At 43.8% G+C, this 19,836-nt stretch overlaps 1 protein-coding gene across 1 annotated transcript; it reads left to right on the top strand.

Annotated features, from left to right (window-relative positions):
* Positions 1–2,703: 2,703 nt before the first annotated feature.
* LOC307252730 (protein Wnt-2b-A) lies at positions 2,704–11,525 on the top strand (the record flags this gene model as incomplete). Its single annotated transcript, XM_080030489.1, has 5 exons — positions 2,704–2,885; positions 5,834–6,054; positions 8,805–9,082; positions 9,286–9,550; positions 11,296–11,525. The coding sequence occupies 5 exons, from the start codon at positions 2,704–2,706 to the stop codon at positions 11,523–11,525; spliced, it is 1,176 nt and encodes a 391-aa protein (XP_079886615.1).
* Positions 11,526–19,836: the final 8,311 nt, after the last annotated feature.

The following is a 19,836-nucleotide window of genomic DNA, read 5'->3' as shown; positions in this document are numbered from 1 at the left end:
TTGTTCAGTTGATCCCCTTTTTGTCTTTGTCCTATTTCCACCTGTCTCTTTTTCACGGTGCCTCCCTCAGGCCGGCCCATTCTAGAGTGTGCCCCTGTGTGTCCAGGTTTGACGACAGGCTGTCCTCCCTGTTCCAGCCTGCCAGTGGATGGGAATACACCCTGAGCTCATCCGCTGGCCGTCTGACTGGTGACAGCCCGCAGCATTATCCACACAGGGTACACATAACTGGGCCATTAGTCCAACTCTTCCACCTTCAGCGCATGCCTTCGGCTTGCCCTTGGTTCATTCAGCCCATTACCTTTCCTCCCTGCAACTTTCCTTTCAGTAATAATCCTAAAAGATTATATTGTATCAACACAGAAATCAATTGGATTAAGGCAAAACCGCTGCCTCTGTAAATCTCACCTTTATCCCTCCTTCACCCCAGTTAGGCATTCAAACATAGCCACCCCCGTCAGTACTTTTCCTCTTAGGTCGATGGTTGCCAGATTGGACCTCGTACATCAGGGCAAACTTTTCCTCCAACTGACAAGAAGGCGCTTGACTCTGTTATTGTTTATGAGGAGAAAGCTGGGGTCAAGTTCGCATGCTGGGAGAGAGACAAAGCGAGAGGGAGAGAAAGTCTGTTCCAACTCCAGCCCCGTGAGGCAGAGCATAACTCAGCCGTGTTTGTGCTTCCCTAATTCCTTTTGATTTAGCAGAAAATTGTGAGCTAAGCTGCAGTGCACAAATATTCACCAGAGCTTACCGTCTTTGCCTCACCTCCCGGCCTCTCACAAACCAGTACCCACTGTAGCCTGTGTGTTAGTGCGTGGTATTCCTGAAAATGTTTTTAAGTGCCCATGCTGACAGCAGCCTGCCTTCTGAGCTCCATGCAGGAATAAAAATGTCTCTCAAAAAGGAGCTTAGTGCTAACTGCAGCTTTGGCATAAACACTAGAACTGTTTTCTCAAGCTTTTGATGAAATAACCGTTTGCGACAGCTAAAGCTAATTCTAATAGTTTCAATTCCGATAGGGATTTTCCTGGTTTGTTTACTTGTTGTTACCACTACTGGGTCAGCTGAATTAACCGTTGCATTCTTAATCCAATATCACAAACTCCCCTGAGAGGTAAAAGTCTATGGTGGTGGCATTTTGGAGTTTGTAAAAGGTCTTTGAGTATCTAGATTTTAACGTGTCAGGAAAATTTAGAGGTTTGATGATGGATAGCAGTTTACTGTCAAGACTGAAGACGACCTGAAAACCCACACAAACGCATGTAAAGAATGGTAAGGATGGTCACTCTCAAGGGACAATGTACAGTGTGTGTGTGTGTGTGTTTGTGTTTGTGTGTATGTGTGTGTCTGTGCAGGCTCTATTCAGGCGCTGTCTCAGCACTCTCTCTCTCTTACACATGTGGTTCATATTTAAACCATAGTGCTGTTCCACTGGGCAGTTTTGGCTCTGTTCTCCCAGTCCCACATTCCCATCTTTTTTCTCTGACTCTCATTTCTGCTGTGCTTTGGGTGTTGGACGGCTGCAGGCATGACACATATTTAATAAGTATTTTTTAATGACAATAATAACTTGAACAATGTCACATGTTTACTTTATTTCTATCTATAGATATTTTATCAGGGACAGTCCAGGTTAATTGAAAATATGATGAAAGTGTGCCACATTTAGCCAAATTTAAATTCTCGATTGATATTAACATGAAGGTCTATGTTCCACAGAAACTTGTATGTACGTAAGGAACAGCAGGAGTAGAAGTAAAATCATATACACATCCGTGAAGATGATATTTATTCTTATTCTTAATATTAATCATTTCCAACATGAGGGTGGATGTATTCACTCTTGTTCTTTTCTACTCTGTTGTTATTTACTACCTGGAAATGATTGATTTTGCAGCAATATTAGCTTAGTAATGGAAAATAAATTTTTCTTGAGATTTTAATATCTTGTTTCATCCGAAAATTATGGCGCCCTCATTAGTTTAAGTAATTTCTGCATGTGGCTACAGATAAATCTCTCATAGGAGAGTCTCAAACTAAACGGCATCATCGCCCCGCATGCTCCAACATCTCCACTGTATCCATCCCTCTTGAATATGTGTCTTTCCTATAGTCAAACTCTGTAACCCCTTGCATCTGCCCAATGGGCGCGAGGAGCTGTCAGCAGCGAGCCCTCCCTCATCTCTCCCCCCCCCCCCCCCCTCTCTCCCTCTCCGCTCTGACTCTGTCCACAGTGCGCTGATAAAGGAGAGGTCCGGCGCGAGCATCCGACTCAGCACACAGTCACACAGCCAAGTCTCGCATCTGCCAACCTGTGGCTTAAAAGCTGTGATTCGGATCTTATTCCTGCATCTCAACCAATCAAAAGCCAAGGATACGAGTTTGGAGGAGCTGACTGGAGAGGTGAAATAAATAGCCGACACTTGTTGCACGTCTCGTCAGGTAAAAACTCCTGTCGACAGCCAGACGTGCTCGGTGAGAGCGTGAGGATCCGTTGCGCACATGGCACAGAAAAGGCGCTCCTCACACTCATGACAGTCGCCTTATTAAAATGGAGCCACACACTGGATAATGAGGCCTACCAACTGACTGGCTGTTTAACCTTACAACACAGTCACATCAAACCTCGTCTGTTTAAGTGGGCTATTCTCCCGTAATCTGATTTTTTTTTTTTGGAGGGGGGAACTTTTGGCGGTTTGAGCCATGCTGGGTTTAAACAGGATTCTGAGCCTGCGGGCAGCACGGATTCGGAGCTGCGGTTCGCCGGGAGCCAAACTCTCATCCCGGTCTACTTCGTGCCAAAACCACGGTGCCAGTTCTAGGATTTACTGTGCGTGTCTGCTGCTGCTGCTGGTGGTGACGCCTCGGGTGGACTCTTCATGGTGGTGAGTACTTGTACGCATCCATCACAGCCACAGGCCTACCTGCCTGCCGAAGATTTATGAGAACGGAATTTTTGTATTTCCCTAAAGAGGAAATGATGAAGTAGCCTAATAACATAATTTCAAAAAGAACAATAATAGCCTAATTAGTGTTAGTCTACTGTATCTACTATTAGGAGCTTAATTAGACCAAGAGTCTAAATGTAAATGAAAAGTAAGGAAATGCCACACGACTTGAACGCTCATCATGATCTATAATCATTTGAAACGGTACTGTGGCTGTGGGTCTTAAATAAGACAGATCAGGGATTCAAACTGCCAACTAATTAAACTTTATGATGACTATTTCAATAACTCCTATCCAAAAGCAAAACGCCGTTCCAATTAATTCGGAACAGCGGACAGACAAGACCATTAGGAGGCTTGAGGGTTAGTATCAGTTAATGTATTATCGCGGACTCACCGTCTAGCCGGCAGTGCTTTTCTCATCAGTGTTGTTGCTGTGGAGAGTCGCTGGCAACACTTTTAAACTTTATAATTCCTGTCCTTACTTGTGCATTTTTGCTGCAAATAATCCAAACGCACTGGGGCGTATTAAAAAAAGAGATTTCACAGCCTATTATTTGTCACGAATGAGTGCTTCGACTTGTAATTTGTATGGGGAAATTACTGCAAAGAAAAACTCTACATGTGTTTTTCTGTCATCAATTAATATGAGGCAAAAATGATTTGGAGAAAAAATAATAGTTAAAGAAACACCAAGGAGTGTAAATAATCTCAAATATGAGTTTGTGAACTAGATTCAAACTTCATTAGGATTGAGTTTCTAAAATGCACTTTCCTCGTGTCCGTTTGTTGGCCTGCCACATTGAGCAATAATAGTAGAGCGATAAATGTAATTTATGTCGGCCCTGTTGGCTGAGCGCGTGTTCAGCTCAGCTGGAGCCTCTATTCGACAGGGCAGAGCAGTCATTAATTCACCAGGTACCACACACACACACACACACACGCGCGCGCGCACACACACACACACACACGCACAAAATTACTTTACTAAAATACCCCAAAACCAGCCATCTAGAGCATAGGTGAGGGGTGAAAAAAATATCTCACTGCCTGCGCAACAACATAAGTGAAAATATCTGTGTGCATGAGTGTGTTTATAGGAGAAGTGTCTGTGTGTGGGTGGGTATGGGGGTGATGGAATGCCTAATAGTTTGTGTAGATTAAAAGCAGTTATGGGGAGTAGTGCAAAGAGAGAGAGTATGTGTGTGTGTGTGTGTGTGTGTGTGTGTGTGTGTGTGTGTGTGTGTGCCTGCGTGCGTGTGTGCATGTGTGTTTGTGTGTGTGCATGTTTGCATGTGTGCGTGTGTGTAGGCTTTAGCTGGGCATGATTGGCTTTGAGGGGAATCTAGTGTGCGAGGTACCGAATTTAACTGGTCATCAAATTTCTCTAGGTGTACATTAAGTCATGATATATCTGGGAAGTGTTGCAAAAATGTGTGTTGATATAATACAAATATTTCATAACACACGTATGTAATGTCATACCAATACATCATAACACATGATATTAAGATCGTAATACATTTTCCTTGTGAAATATAAACAACAAAGAATGTTTACAAGTATTTGTCTATAAGGTAAAAGTCTATAACAGTTGGAACTTTGACTTTTCTGGCAGTTTTGTTTTAATTCATGAAAAAAGGGGATCTGGTTATTAGTGTTTGTGTTGGTGGTCCTTGTATGATCCAACAGTGCTTTTAGAATATGACAGGGCAACAATGGAATACCAGAAGATGTTTTGCAGCGTCATCAGAAGTCAATAGAAGCTTTCATTTGTCGCCCACATTGTCTTTCTCATATGATTCACAGTAGAGTCGCATGGCTTTACTGCGTGTTGTTTTAGACCTGCGGATAATGATTTACTATCCTATAAAAATCCACAGGTCCTCCTGACTCACAGAAAGAGAGAGATAGAGAGAGAGAGAGGGAGAGAGAGAGAGAGTGGGAGAGAGAGAAAATTAAGTGTGAATTGCTGCTCTGGTTTGTTCCTTTGATGAGCACTCTGTTCTTATTCCTCCTCTCTAATCCCACTCTGGGGAGCCTTACAGTCTCCATCCTCTCGCCCCGGCCTCGTAAAACACAAGCACACAGCTAGGCGCTCCGTGACCTCACCTCGCTGACCCGCCAAAGCCCCGCAGCCACCGAGCTGCAAGAGGTCTCATCCACACACACACACACACACACACACACACACACACACACACACACACACACACACACACACACACACACACACAAGGGCATGCCACCTTCAGGGTTAAATGTGTGTAAAAAGTGTTTCTTGCCAGCTCAAACGCTGCATTCATCTTGATAGGATACAGTAAGAGTTTTCTTCTTTTTTTTCATAAGGGCGGGGAGAAAGATTGGGAGAAGCATGCCAAAAGAACTGTGAGTAAGACGAGAATGAGAGCGAACAGGCCGAAGACAGAGAGGAGTAAAGTGTCTTAGTTTGACAGGGTTATTGGCGGCCCCCAGACTTGCCGGGGCTCTGATTTGTGACGACACAATTTCAACGATCCCATTGGAAAGGCTTTTAAACACACATACACATGTGGGTCGTGTGGGGAGAGTTTAAGTGCTTATTTATTTGGAGAGTGGAGTAAATGGTTTCCACTCCCCTCCTTCTGCAAACCTTAAACTGTTAAGTGTAGTGAACTCTGACTCAGGGAGAGGACTGTTACTCCAGCAGCGCTCCAGCACGCCCCTAACCACCTTTGATTGTGCATGTATCCACGTGTCCACATCCACATCCATCTAAGGATGTGTTTACTGATCGATTCCAGTTATACCATCAATAGTTTGCATAGGAATCCTTCTAATATACATGATCCATGTTAAATGTGAATCAGTTCAAACCATTATCTTTATTTATTTTAAATTATCAGGTACATTGGTGCACTGGGGGCACGTGTGATCTGCGACAACATCCCAGGGTTGGTGAACAAGCAGCGGCAACTGTGCCAGCGACACCCAGACCTCATGCAGGCCATCGGCGAGGGCACCAAGGAGTGGATAAGAGAGTGCCAGCACCAGTTCAGACACCACCGCTGGAACTGCAGCACACTGGACCGTGACCACACCGTGTTTGGACGTGTCCTGCTAAGGAGTAAGTCCATGTGTGTCTACACATATGTCTGTCTTGATCACTGACTCCGTGGGCCAAAGGATACAGATACTGAGCCATGAACCTGAGCCCCATCTGCTACTATCTCACTCCTCGTTCTCATCGTTCTTCTTCATCACTTTTACTGCCTTATCTCCCCCTTCTCTTCTATGTCATTCTCCCCTCGCTCTGTTCTTTCTCCATCCTTTCCTTCTCATAATCACGTTCGTATGCTTGTGCTCGGTGTTTATAGTCGCTAATGGACTGTTGTAATGCCTTTCGCCTCGTCAATAAACACCAGGGCTTCGAGACGTAGGCTTATCCTCATTTTGTTTTTCCACTTCTGCCAAACATCTCTGCATTGTGACAGATTCATACCTATGCACATATGCAAACAGGCGCACATCCATGTTGACATACATATTTTATCAGTGCCTTTACTGTACAATATTATTCTTCCTTATTTAGAGTTTTATAACTACTGACAGGCTGAATCATTATTCATTTTAAATACAGAGGGGACGTAAAAAAACAGCGATAGCAAAGCTACATTGGTGTTCAATGCAGAGCATGGTTGCAGTGATGCACCTGTAAGTGACTAGTGCTAGGTTGAACAAAATTAAGATACCTGTCTCCACAAACTGGGTATCTGACGTCACTGACTCTCTTTGTCCCTCTTTCAGCCATATTAAGCATGTGTAGGGGCCAATGATGCATGGAAAAAAGTAGCAGATATGGAGATACAGGCTGCGTGTGTGTCTGTGGTGGAGAGGAATAAACAGTAATGCAGATGTAAATATTTAGAAAGATATTCTCACTGTCAGACAAACAGCGCAGGTTTGAACGATGACCAGCAATGCCCCTCTCCATCCTCCTCCACATACATCCCCCACTCAACAGCACCCACTGCACCCTTCTACTCACCCAACACATGGAACGGGACATTCCAGTGAATACAGAGCAAGCAGGTTGGATCACAGACTTTTTTGCTGCCCAGCTGGTTTTCAGAGTGAAGATGTGTAATTTTTTTAGGATACAAAAGTGCTCAATCCTTATAATCAGTGCTAAATCAGATAGTGTCGTAAGGTTGTTGTGAAGTGCTGGTACTTGAGGAATTCCGTTTTTTATCAAACGTTATGCTCCAACTTTGCGACATTTCAGTTGTTTACACAGGCTGCATGGTGAAAGCAACATGCTCAGCACCGCAGTTTCTCACGCAAAGGATGCGTTCAGTAACAGTGCAGCTATGTTGTCACCCATGTTTTGGCAGAGACCAATACATAGACGCTTTGGGTCACAGTTACGGGTTGAAATGCAAGTGAAACTGGAGCCGTAATGCGCCCTGTGTAGACAGCTGTATTAAATAAAGTAGAAGATAAGGCTGGCCAATATGGCTTACAAATGAAATCTCAATTTTCTTCAAATATGGGGATGTGAGATGTGTCTGAGATGGACAACTGATAAACGCTTGTAGACAGGGCGGTGGTTCAGGAGGGTCCAAATAAAGAAAGAGTTTATCAGCTGGAGAGTATTTACATGCTAAGCACATTTCATGGAACTTTATATAATTATTTTTAGAATAAATCATTTGTATTAGATGGTCGTCAGGTCGTAATGAGGCCAGAGGGTCCATAACCGAAAGCTGTTGAAATATCTTGCTGTGACATAAGACATTTGAACGTTAATGAAGTCATGTTAGCTACGTGAAAAAAGCGAGAGCACAGGCAACAAATTTGTTATTTTGTAGTTCATCGTCAATCAAAAAATAATTTGGGAACATTTAGAATTTTTAAAAATATTAGCTTGACAAGATTTAACTGAAATATTGTATGGACATGCTGTACTTCATCACCTAGAGCCTAGCACATTAGTGGTGTAGAACACTACCATAAACCAACAAGACCAGCTGACTGACTCACACTGAAGCATTTTAACTCCCAGACAACTGGAAGATGAAGAAAATAACTTGATCCAGTGTCTGTGCGGCGTTTCGGACAACAATGGCTTTCCATTGTACCAACGCTGCAGCAGAGAGGCTGTTCTCCAGTAATATGTATAGCTTTAACATTAATATGAAACAGAAGAGTTATTAATCATGTTTGTTATTTATAAAAAATATATGTTTGCCTGTTAGGTTGACTCAATGGACACATTTTTTTCTACCTCTTGCTGTTAAAATTACGTTTTTTTTTGTGGCATCCATTCCCTCGGGCGCTTCAAAACGCAACTGTGACCAAACACTATATCTAATCCTGTACATCTCTTTGGCAACACAACAGATGAGTCATATTCTAAGGAACTAAGGAGACTAGCATAGCACAGCAATGGTAGAAAATGCTGTCATGACATCACCCTGGCGCTGATTAATGGGGTATCACTGTGTCTGTATTTAAACAATTTATGTGAGCAGAGGAGAGACCCACAGCTAGGATTATTTCCATGATAATATTTAAACAGAGCTGTCCTATACTCTACATCGGGCCTGATATGCCCCCGTCAGCTGCACCTTCACGCCCCGATGGCTCACGCCCAGGCCCGGTCATGGCATTATTGTACATCTGTGTTTGCACGTTAACAAATCCGGGCTGAACAAATTTAAGTCTTTATGACTTGAAGAATCTAGTGTTCCCCATGATACGAGTATAACTGCAGTCTCTGTATCCAATAATAGATTTCTGGTATTCAAACCTGTACCTCAGTCTAACTTCTCTGTGTCTTCTTTTGCTTTTTCTCTCTCCGTCTCTCTTTCTCAGGCAGTCGTGAAGCAGCATTCGTCTACGCCATCTCCTCAGCGGGAGTGGTGTATGCGCTCACTCGTGCCTGCAGCCAGGGGGAGCTGAAGACGTGCAACTGCGACCCGCACAAGCGTGGACGGGCCAGCGACGAGAGAGGAGAGTTTGACTGGGGCGGCTGCAGCGATAATATCAACTACGGGATAAAGTTTGCCAAAGCCTTCATAGATGCCAAGGAGAGGACTGTCCGAGACGCACGGGCACTCATGAACCTACACAACAACCGCTGTGGCAGAACAGTAAGTGTGTGATAAGAGCAGTGCCAATTGACCCCAACAATGGAAAAAAAAATGTCAGTGAGAAATATGTTTTAATTATATTTCTATAATTTTGAATAAAATGTTTCCTGCCTTAGCCTTTGCCTAGCTTTTTTTAACACATAAAACCACATTTCACGATGACTAAAACAAAAAAAATACCCACTTTGCTCTTATGTATTTAGGCAGTGAAACGATTCATGAAGCTGGAATGCAAATGCCACGGCGTGAGTGGTTCGTGCACGTTGCGGACATGCTGGATGGCTATGTCAGACTTCAGGAAGACGGGCGACTACCTGCGGAGGAAATACAATGGGGCCATCGAGGTGACCATGAATCAGGATGGGACGGGCTTCGCTGTAGCTAACAAAGCCTTCAGGAAGGCCACCAAGAACGACCTGGTCTACTTTGAAAACTCTCCGGATTACTGCCTACAAGACAAATCAGCAGGTAAAACGTAAAAAAGGAGAAGGGGGACAGGAATGAAAGACAAGAGAGGCAGTTTCTCATGGGTGTTGATGGATTGCCCCGACTGTGTTATGTTTGAGGCGTGTTATGTGTATGTTGTGTATATGTTCATGCATGACTAGTGTGTTTTTGTGTGTGTGTGTGTGTTTATGTGCGTGTGTGTGTGTGTGTGTGTGTGTGTGTGTGTGTGTGTGTAATGGTAGTCAGATACCACAGCAGGCCTCCTGTGTGATGTCTTTGGAAGCTAATATCCTTGTACCCTGGGGACATGGTCGTTCTGTGACCACCTGACCTCTATCAGTCTCTGTCAACACACACACACACACACACACACACACACACACACACACAAATAGATATAAGAAACCCCATGGCGAGATAATGTGTAGATCAACCTTAAGACAACTCACCTAATCAGTTATGACTATTTGGGATTGACTGCTTGATGGATGAAACACCGCCCGACAAACTTTTGCGATTTACTTTTGACATCAACAACCTCCATCACTTAGAAGCTCTGTCCTGCTCTACCTCATCCTCGCTCTCTTTGTCTGCCTCTCTCTCATCCATCCTCCTCCTCCTCTTTCTCACCTTCCCAGTGGAATCCACAGCCTAGGGACACAGCTAATTTAAAAAAAAAAAATCACTTCTTTCTGTCTGTCACAGTCTCTCCCTGTCTGAACTAAGCGTAGCTGGAGGGCAGTGTGGGCCTCAGAGTGTGAGAGCCTGTCTGTCTGTCACGCTTCACTGTCCATTTAACCCTCACACACACACACACACACACACACACACACACACACACACACACACACACACACACACACACACACACACACACACACACACACACACACACACACACACACACACACACACACACACACACACACACAGAAACACACACATACACCCAGGGTGGCTTCAAAGGGAGCAGTGGCTTGGGAAAAGCAGTGTAACTATAGGCCACTCTACCAACACTGCATAGTTGTGTGTGTGGGTCTGTTGTTCTATGGGCAGCTTGTTGTGATAGGTAGCAGTTCAAACAGGGAGTTTCTCACACAAAACACCAGCGCTAATCTCTGTGGGGATGACATTCACATAAGACACAGAAAAATGCCACTGAATTAGGTAATAGCCGGACAGAAAAACACTCTGATATATTCAATTATGGTGACTAGCATGTTACTGTAGATCAAAAAATTTAACACAAATAGAGAGTTTAAGTCCAACTACAACTTCTGTGGTCTGATATTGATGTCAGAAAACCCTCCTTCAAACGTTGTGACATTTATCATTTACACATTTACTTAAGGTCCAGCTCTGACAAATATTTGAGGTCCACTCCATTTCTTGAGGCAGAGATAATAAAAAGACACTAGTGAAACATCAGCTTGGCCTGATGTGACGCTAAGACTCGGATGTGACTAAAGACTATTAACCTGCACTGGTTTTGTCGATTAATTGATTACTTTTCGGTTGTCTATAAAGTGTCCCTCAGAATTCATTAAGCCTAAAGTTACATTACATGACACCAGTAGTACATCCAAAGATAGTCCGTTTCCAAACAACTGATACGCAAAAACTATTTATTGATTATCGAATAACTTTCCAATAACTACATTTTCAGAAAAATAATTGGCAGTGAAGTAAACCATAGGAGACCAGAGAAACTAGCTTTAGGTCACTTTAAACATGTTATTAGCTAACTCTGTTGTATTCTTGTGCAGGCTCTCTGGGCACGGCTGGGCGGGTCTGCAATAAGACATCACGCGGCACAGATGGCTGCGAGGTCATGTGTTGCGGCCGGGGCTACGACACCACGAGAGTCAAGCAAATCACGAAGTGCGAGTGCAAGTTCAAATGGTGCTGCGCCGTGGAGTGTAAGGACTGCGAGGAGGCTGTGGACATACACACGTGCAAGGCCCCCAAACGAGCTGAATGGTTGGACCAGACCTGAGGACACGCCCCCTACACCCCCTGAAATTGCGACCCCACCCCTTTTTACCCTTTACAGGAAATCCTGTGGAACATGGCATTCTGGGAAAGTTTGTCCGAAAGTGCTCTGCGTCTCCGCCCTCCCCCGCCTCAGTTCATCATTGCATGGCTTTTCTTCCCGTCTCTGTGAAAGCACTAGATTTCAGTACCCATCAATATGAATTAATACCCATTAGTCCGTGAATTAGTTTGTGAATGGCCCCGTGACTGAACTGCTGGGATCACACGATGAAAGGTGAAACCAGTGAACTCTTTGTGGTTCGGGTGGATTGAGCTTTTATTGAAAGATTCTATCCGGACTGCCTTTTTTCTAGAGTGTGGTTCTGGGTAAAAATGGTTTGCTGCTTTCATGACGCTTTAAAAGACACATTTTTACATTAACTGAGCCTTCAAACGTATCCAGTATTATTCCAAAAACATCATATACTCACTTAATGTTCTTTCTTTTATGGGGGAAAAACACTGTTATCTACCAAAAAAGAATACTTGGTTGGACTTTGGGAAGTAGCTTTACCAGTGCACTTTGAGAAGTGGACAACTAAGCTTAAGTTTGGCTCTGTGTGGCCAAACGCAAGTCCAGGCAGAGGACTACAAGGGAGGACAGGGAGATGGACACCAGATGAATAAATGGACGGATGCTTCATAGGAACTTTGAATGCAACTGTTAAAAAAAAGAAAAAGAAAAAAAAGAAAAAGCTTTTTAAAGTGATTTATTTAAATTGTAATGTGTTGTTTCATTTCTCATCTGCGGATGAGACTGCACTACATTGGCTGACATGAGAGAAGAGAACTCCCAATATTATGATTATACAGTGTATAAGACAACACAACAGACTGCCGCTGACAGGAAGAAGAATAAGATGAAGAAGAAGAAGAAGAAAAAGGCCTGGATGGTCATTCAGTCACACATCCACAACATCAGACAGAGTTCACTTATCTGCTCTCCAGCTTGCTTGTATAACATTGTGTATATTGCCTTATCTAAACAGATGTTCATATGAAATATATGGTGCATTAGTATGACACTGGGATCTTTGTTTTTTGTTCAGACAGACAAACGTAAAGGTTGGAGGCAATGCAGAAACTAGATAGTGCCGACAGGGCAGAACTAATCAGTGTGACCGAGCAGTGAGTTCTGTTGTGCTGCTGTCATAACCCCGCCTTGTTATTCACATCACACACACGCACAGGCTCCATCTCTGCTCCTCACCAGCATCAGTTGAGAGACATCGGTGCAGTAATAATACAATCTATGTCAGTAACAAAGGCCGATTCAATGTGACCTAGGGTGGGGTCTGTTATATCAGTCAAGGGGAGGGAAGTGTTTGATTAAAGGGCCCAACCTAAACCCCAACCCCTGCTGGCCTCATCCCCACCCCTTCGCTATGTGGAATTCCAGGTGGGTCCTAGGCTAATGACTAGATGGCCGTAATTACCCAGGGCCGTTGATAGCTGGTGATTGGACATGGTTGTGCCACAGAGGACCTAGTGTGGGCTCCTGCTAGGACCCACATTTAATCAAAGGCTTCTTGGCCGGCATATCAAAGGGAATACTTTCCCGCAATCTTCTCTTGCCTTGGCTCCCAGACTCTCAGTCCAGTTTAGTCTCTGTTATATTAGAGACTCCTGATAACATCGATTCAAAAGGACATTGCATACTAACGCAAACATAGTAGTGTATCTTGAAACACAACTGCATGGATGTAGAGGCCAACTTATGCAGCAGTTTCAGTTAAGTTGAGTTGCTTTATTTGTCAATTAACACAAGGCTACATTGAAATGTGTCTTTTTACGCATATCCCCTCGCAAGACACCACTGTCCAGAGGGGGTCCTTGCACAGTATCAGCCCCTGGAGCAGTGCTGGGGTTAAGTGCCTTGGACACATATTAGAGATGGTGGGCACCGTAGATGTAATACCAGCGACCATTAGTTTTACAACTAACACTGAACCACTTTGACTGTAAACTTCTATCCCTGTTTACTGTGTTGGTCAACGTGTCCTGGTGATAAGGTTTTCAGTCCTTGCGCTTGGGACAGGATGCTGTCATGTTCAGGTCTGATTGTGCACAAACCGACTCCATGACACAGGAAATGCAAGGCATCTGCCCTGGAGATACCTAATACAGGAAGCAGACCACAACTCAGATACATCAGCTGAGATGAAAAAGACAAAATTGCTCTCCTCATACTCTTCAACCAATGCAATCTCTGTCATGTGGCAGTGCTTTATAATCAAAGGACAAATATTCGGCCACTCATGATTCACCTTTCTGTCTACCAACATAATCTGACCTCCAAAAAAGCGGCCTCAACATCCTAGAAGTAGTCTTTTAATAGCCATGAGGGGCCCATATCATTAGATAAGATAAGCTTTTTTGTCCCTCGGGTAATATTATCAAACAATTCCAGTCATTGAGACTATTCTAGAGCCAGCCTCCAGTGGCAGAACTATCTGTGTCCTGGATGCCAGGCTGATAGCATTCCTGTTTCACGGGCAAACCATTAGTCTTCACAGCTGGCAGGCAGCGCTGCAGGCAAGGGTGACTGTACTTACAGAGGGCACGGGAATGACATCAGATTTTTTCCAGTTCATCACAACCTGGATGCTTTCTTTTGTAGGTTTGGCCATCAGTTCAATATAAGGACAGTTTATAACTGTGTTCTGGGAATGGGAGGGACGACGTTACAAGGTGTCAGACTATCAGAGTTATCGTAAAACAAAAATATAGGTGAACAGGAAAATTACCACAGAACCTTTGTCAACATCCCCTACAGTTTACAGACCGACTTTGTGATTCATATTTGACCTGCGGTACCTGTGGTAGTTGCACATGCCTGTGCAATGTACACAATTATTATGTAATTACAGGGCATCTTGGCTCCAACTCCAAATAGAGTGGTTAATATAATCTGTTGACTTGCTAACAACCTCTCTGAATGTCTTCACTGCCCCAAATTCATTTTCTTATTGTAGGTCAAGTCATTTGACTGGGACCGTCCGTTGCTCAGACTGTTAAAAAAAATTCAGGCACAAGTAGTTCAGTTCAAAGCGTGCTTGAGGTCAGCACAAACTGGTACACTGACACACCTGCTGCAGTATCCTTGGACTATTAGCCAGGCAGAGCACATGGCCCCAATCATTTATTCAACATCATCGCAGTTATTCTCAACTGTGGCACCCTTTTTTTACACTTGTTCTATATCCTTTCTCTCTCTCTGTCTCTCTCCTCAGATGTCTGGGCACTGACAGTTATGTAGATTTATAAACCTTATGTCCGGGCTGTAATGCATTTCAGTCTGAGCTCTGGTTGGCAAATGACAACAACCCTGAGAATAGAGGATGAGCTTCAACACCTATAGACTCTGTGAGAGTTGATGCTTACATCTGGCGCTTAAATCCAGCTTCAATAAAGAGATAGAAAAATTAAAGGAGAGGTGCGAGACAGAGAGACGGAAGAAAGCGAGTAAAGCAGATGGATGACGGTAAGAGAGAAATGTCTAGGGTTACTCAGAGACCTAGCGGGCATGTTTATCAGCGAGATCTTAATCTGAGCAGAAAGAACCGCGTTCCCCACAATTCATCATCATTACTCGCCCCACCTGCCACCTCCCTCTGACCGCCTCCCTCCCGCTCCTTGTCTGTGGGAATCTAGCCGGAGACCCCATCGCCCAACAACATTCGCAATGGGGTGGTCCCGGTGTCAGCCATGTGATCTGTTTAGCACACACATTCACATGTACATACCTGCAGGCTAGGATAGGACCCCCTAAGCGCCCCCTGAGCTCACCTATCACCTGGCTAGTAAAAAAAAACCTATGTACGTCAGCAAGCATTTCTACTCTTGTCACTCCCTGTTTGCCACCAGATCGTGCAGGCAAACATACAAGTGTGTGTATGTGTGTGATGGGAAGAGTTTACCCCTCAGGCTGGCAGGACATGGGTCGGAGGTTGGAAGGGGGAGCCTGGCGAGGTCAGGGGTCATAAAGTTTAGGTGTATCAACAGAGAACCTTCAGCACTATGAACGGCCCACCTCTTGATCCGTTGCCTGTTGACACCTCCTAAACATTAACGGCTTGCTAATGTAGCTAAGCTTTACTCTGGCTGGCTCCGGCAAAGAGCTTAACTTATCCAGAAGAACACCCGCTGGATTCAAATGTGGCCTACAGTGTCAGCTCGTCCATTCATCTTTCATCTGCCCCGCGTCGAATGGGGAGGGTTTCAGCCATTAGGTATTAGGTGGTGCGGCTTTGTTGGGAACAGGTCTGGATTGGGGGGGCAGTGTGAGCAGCAGGAGGTGCTGATTTATTAGGGAGCTCAGACTAATATTTACATGACCTGCCAGGACCTGAGAGGTGTAGAGACAGTCAGGAAGAGAAAGTAAGGGTATGACTTGCAGTGTCTGTAATGAGGGACAAGGGAGATTATGACACAAAACACTTATCTCCTGAGACCTATGGCAAAAACTCCACCCCTTAACCTTCACTAACTAACTACCCCTTCGCCTTGTCATTTCCTTTAATGGCTCACAGCAACACATTTTGATAGCAGTTATTTTGGTATCCCTGTTATAATACAACAGCAACAACTGCAGTTCTCTTTTCCAAGTAACTCAAAGTATTGGTCCAAAAGGCAACTTGATGATCTGGCAAGTTGCTCAGTAAAAGAATAAAGCTGGAATTTTCCGAACATTTCCTCCTCACTGGCAGGGCCCTATGTCAGCATTCACCAACCGTTGCATGTCAAACATTTCCGGTGCGTCTATAAAAGATCCAACAATACTGACACATACAACCACACATACAACCACATGCAAGTTGACCTCAGTGGATTTTTTCCATGAGGAAAAAAGCCAGTATGACATGACACAGCAACAATTTGTCATCCCTTATTTATCTATGATATAACTCACTCACTGCCAGGCCAGAAGTCAAGTTTAGCGTTGGACAGCAGAATATTCCACAGGTTCGGCTAGCAGACCGCCAGCCACCGTGACATATAAAGGACAAAGCTTGCACTGGACGTGAGTTTGTCGTGGTGGATTCTTCACCGTACAAGGTGTGGGCTGCCATGTGATGAGATTTGTATATGCCTGTGACAGTGTGAGTGTGTTTATCTCCCTCCCTGTGTGGGAATTTACAGACACACCTCGCAAGGCACAAACAACAGTGACCTGGAAAAATAGTCAAGATTCCCCAACATACCAGGGAATCTAGGGGTTTGGGCTGACAATATACACGCGCACATGCGCGCACACGCACACACACACACACACACACACACACAATGAGACACAGAGGTGTGGGAAACAGGAGAGATACAGGGTCAGGGTCAAATTGTGTAGGCCACACAGACATAGATACCAATGAGTGATACCAGCTGACACACACTGATGCTGACACTAGCAGTGATACCATGGCTACCTGAGTGACATTGATAGATAGTGCTGAGCCATCCCAGTGTGCACACACAATCAAACTAAACTCATCCCTGCGACTTTAAATCAGCACTGAAGGGTTGTACTCTCTGACTCGTCAAACCTGCCACGGGGGAGGAAAGAATCAGCGCACTAGATGCATTTTTAAAGTGTTTAAACACTGAACAAAAAATGTACATAAGGTCGTATCCACTTTAAGTGGAAAATGGGAGAAAGGCGATAGCGTCTACTGGTGTGTCTACCTGTATTCAAACATGTTCACAACTGTGTGTTTATTGTTGCTTAGAGTGGAGTAGATTGTTTACCACATCGCTGGAGCCAGCATCCCGTTCCCAGTCTCCTAGACTCCTCACCTTAAAAACACAAACCACTAAAGACAGATGTAAATTCACTTGTACAACGAATCCCAAACCCACACCGCACAAACAAACACTTTCTATGTGGAATGTGGGAGACTGTCTTGTTTGTGTTTTGAGGTGCAGCTCTCTTTATAATTTTCATTGTTCTACTCATCTTCCCAGAATGTACTCGTATTGTCCTTGGCACTTAAGGATTGGCCCAGATGTAGAATTATAACAATATAGGATAATCTTTATCTCTATATGTGCTTTTCCACAATTATTGTTCTGATGCCTGCGGCCAAGTACAGCAGGATCAAGCCTATGCAGACTGGGCTCCTTCTCCTACCAGCACTGAGACAGCTGATCGAGAGCAAGGACACAGTACAGTAGCCTCAGTCGCTCCGTAAACAGTGGTAAACAGAGCAAGCGCTCGGCATGAAATGGAGGAATACTGCGCACAAAACATTTATACAGAACTGCCATGGGAACAATATCATTTCAGTTTTACAATAAAGTGCTGGTGTAACAAAAACAACAGAAGGAAACTCATCTGTCCCTCTGCACATTCAGAGTGACTTGTTTATCCCCCGGCCTCCCACTCTCTGTAAGGGGATTCAATTTAATCAAGTATAATAGAGCTTTCATAGAGGCTTAACCCTGCTGTAATGCGAATGAAATACATCTTATTGTGTTCAACGTCAATAGATGTGATGTTTAACCGTTCATATCTGCCCTTAGATTTTACTTTCATTTTGAAATCTAACAAAAGTCTCAAATGGTTACTACGAATAGGGGAGAACGGGGTTGGTAGGCACACTTTTTATTCTAGTGTGAATTGCTCATCACCAAAACATCTTTCAATAGTCATTCCTAGATTAAATTGAAGCTTAAGGTGTTGTCTTGAAATGTGTATCCCTTTTATTTCCCAACGTATTGTAATACAAAATAACTTCAATCATCAAAGACACCCTTACACATTGTGACAACCAACCCCATCAAGGGGTCGGTTGTCACACACTATGGGGTTGTTTGTCACAATAATGGGAAAGAAGGCAAGAAAGCAGAACTAAATTTGAAAGTTTAATTGCACTGTCAAGTTGACTAATAGGTCTACATAACTTAATGTATCTTAACACAAAATGAGCAAGGAAGACGAACATGAAACCCATATTAAGACCAACCTATGTAACAACATAAAGAACAAAACAAATAGATCTAACAATAATAGCCTACTCAACTAGGCTACACACATTCACTATCTGAGTTACAGTGATGGCAAATGTAGGGTCTGCTCAGTCCAACTAAGCAGAGCTTGTGTGCCCACTGGTTGCACAAACAACACTTCTCGCATACCTTCCCTGAACTTCTATTGGAGAACGTTTCCATACAAACCAAACAAAAACTCCTCTTCATCTGATGAAGACTCTTCCTCTAGCCTTTTGCTCTTCTGTTTCTTCTTCCCCAGCTGGGGTGGAGTGCGCCGGGGTGCAGTAGCCTTGGCAGCTGGTCTAGATTGGGATGCACAGGGTTTTGATTTTGTTGCCATTTTTTTTCTTGCATGCTAGCTGCCTTTTCTTGCTCTATTCTCTCCTTCTCTGGGGTGTCAGTGAAGATACAGCTTGACATTCTCTTTCGTTATTGGGTTCCTTTCCTGGCTGCAACCTTTGGACAACATGTGACAACCAACCCCCCAAAAATGTGACAACCAACCCCAGCTGGAATTTCTTGCTAGCATCAAGGCTTACAACCATCCAAGAACTAGTTAGCTAGCTAACAACAATCTAAACTATAGCTTTCCCTTCACACTTTTTAAGGGGGAACAAGTGTTTTTATAAGCCTATTGTATAAAAGAAGAAAAATACTGAGGAGCTAAATATTTTCAATTTGACATGAATATCACAAAAAGTCCTCTCACCTCAAATGCAGCTGTCTAACTCCAAGGAGGACTACATAGGTGACCTCTGATTCCATTCCTGGATATTTCAATTTCACAGACAGCACCTTTCGTTGTCGAGATATAACGATTGTGACAACCAACCCGTGTGACATATATAACCCCGTTCTCCCCTAATACAAATTCAGCACATAAATTATTTAAAAGGTAAAATAAAGATGATAGAAGAAGATAAATATGCTCAATGTGATAGTAGAACACACAACACAACAATGAAAATACACTCTAATATCCCCTCCAAACAAAAACACGTATTGTGTTTTAAAAATACCCACTAAGTTTGGCAAAACCAGGCTGTGTCCACATCCTCTTCCAGTAAATTGGCCTAATACTGACAGTGTGTGTGTGTGGATTCACCTGAAACTTAAAAACCCCTCTGCTCAGTGCATGGACTATGGGGGCAGGTGGCAGCACCCACTTCACTGTACTAGATGTACACTAAATACATCCAACACATGAACATATACGAGGACATACTCCATCAAATAAATGCTTTTCATGGTAAATATGTTACGGTATCCTATGGTGGAAAGATGTTTTA

This window comes from Ammodytes marinus, assembly GCF_949987685.1.
Source record: "Ammodytes marinus genome assembly, chromosome: 7".
Lineage (NCBI taxonomy): Eukaryota > Metazoa > Chordata > Actinopteri > Uranoscopiformes > Ammodytidae > Ammodytes > Ammodytes marinus.
The sequence above is the reverse complement of the archived record's forward strand: the minus strand, read 5'-3'. Positions and strand labels throughout refer to the sequence as shown.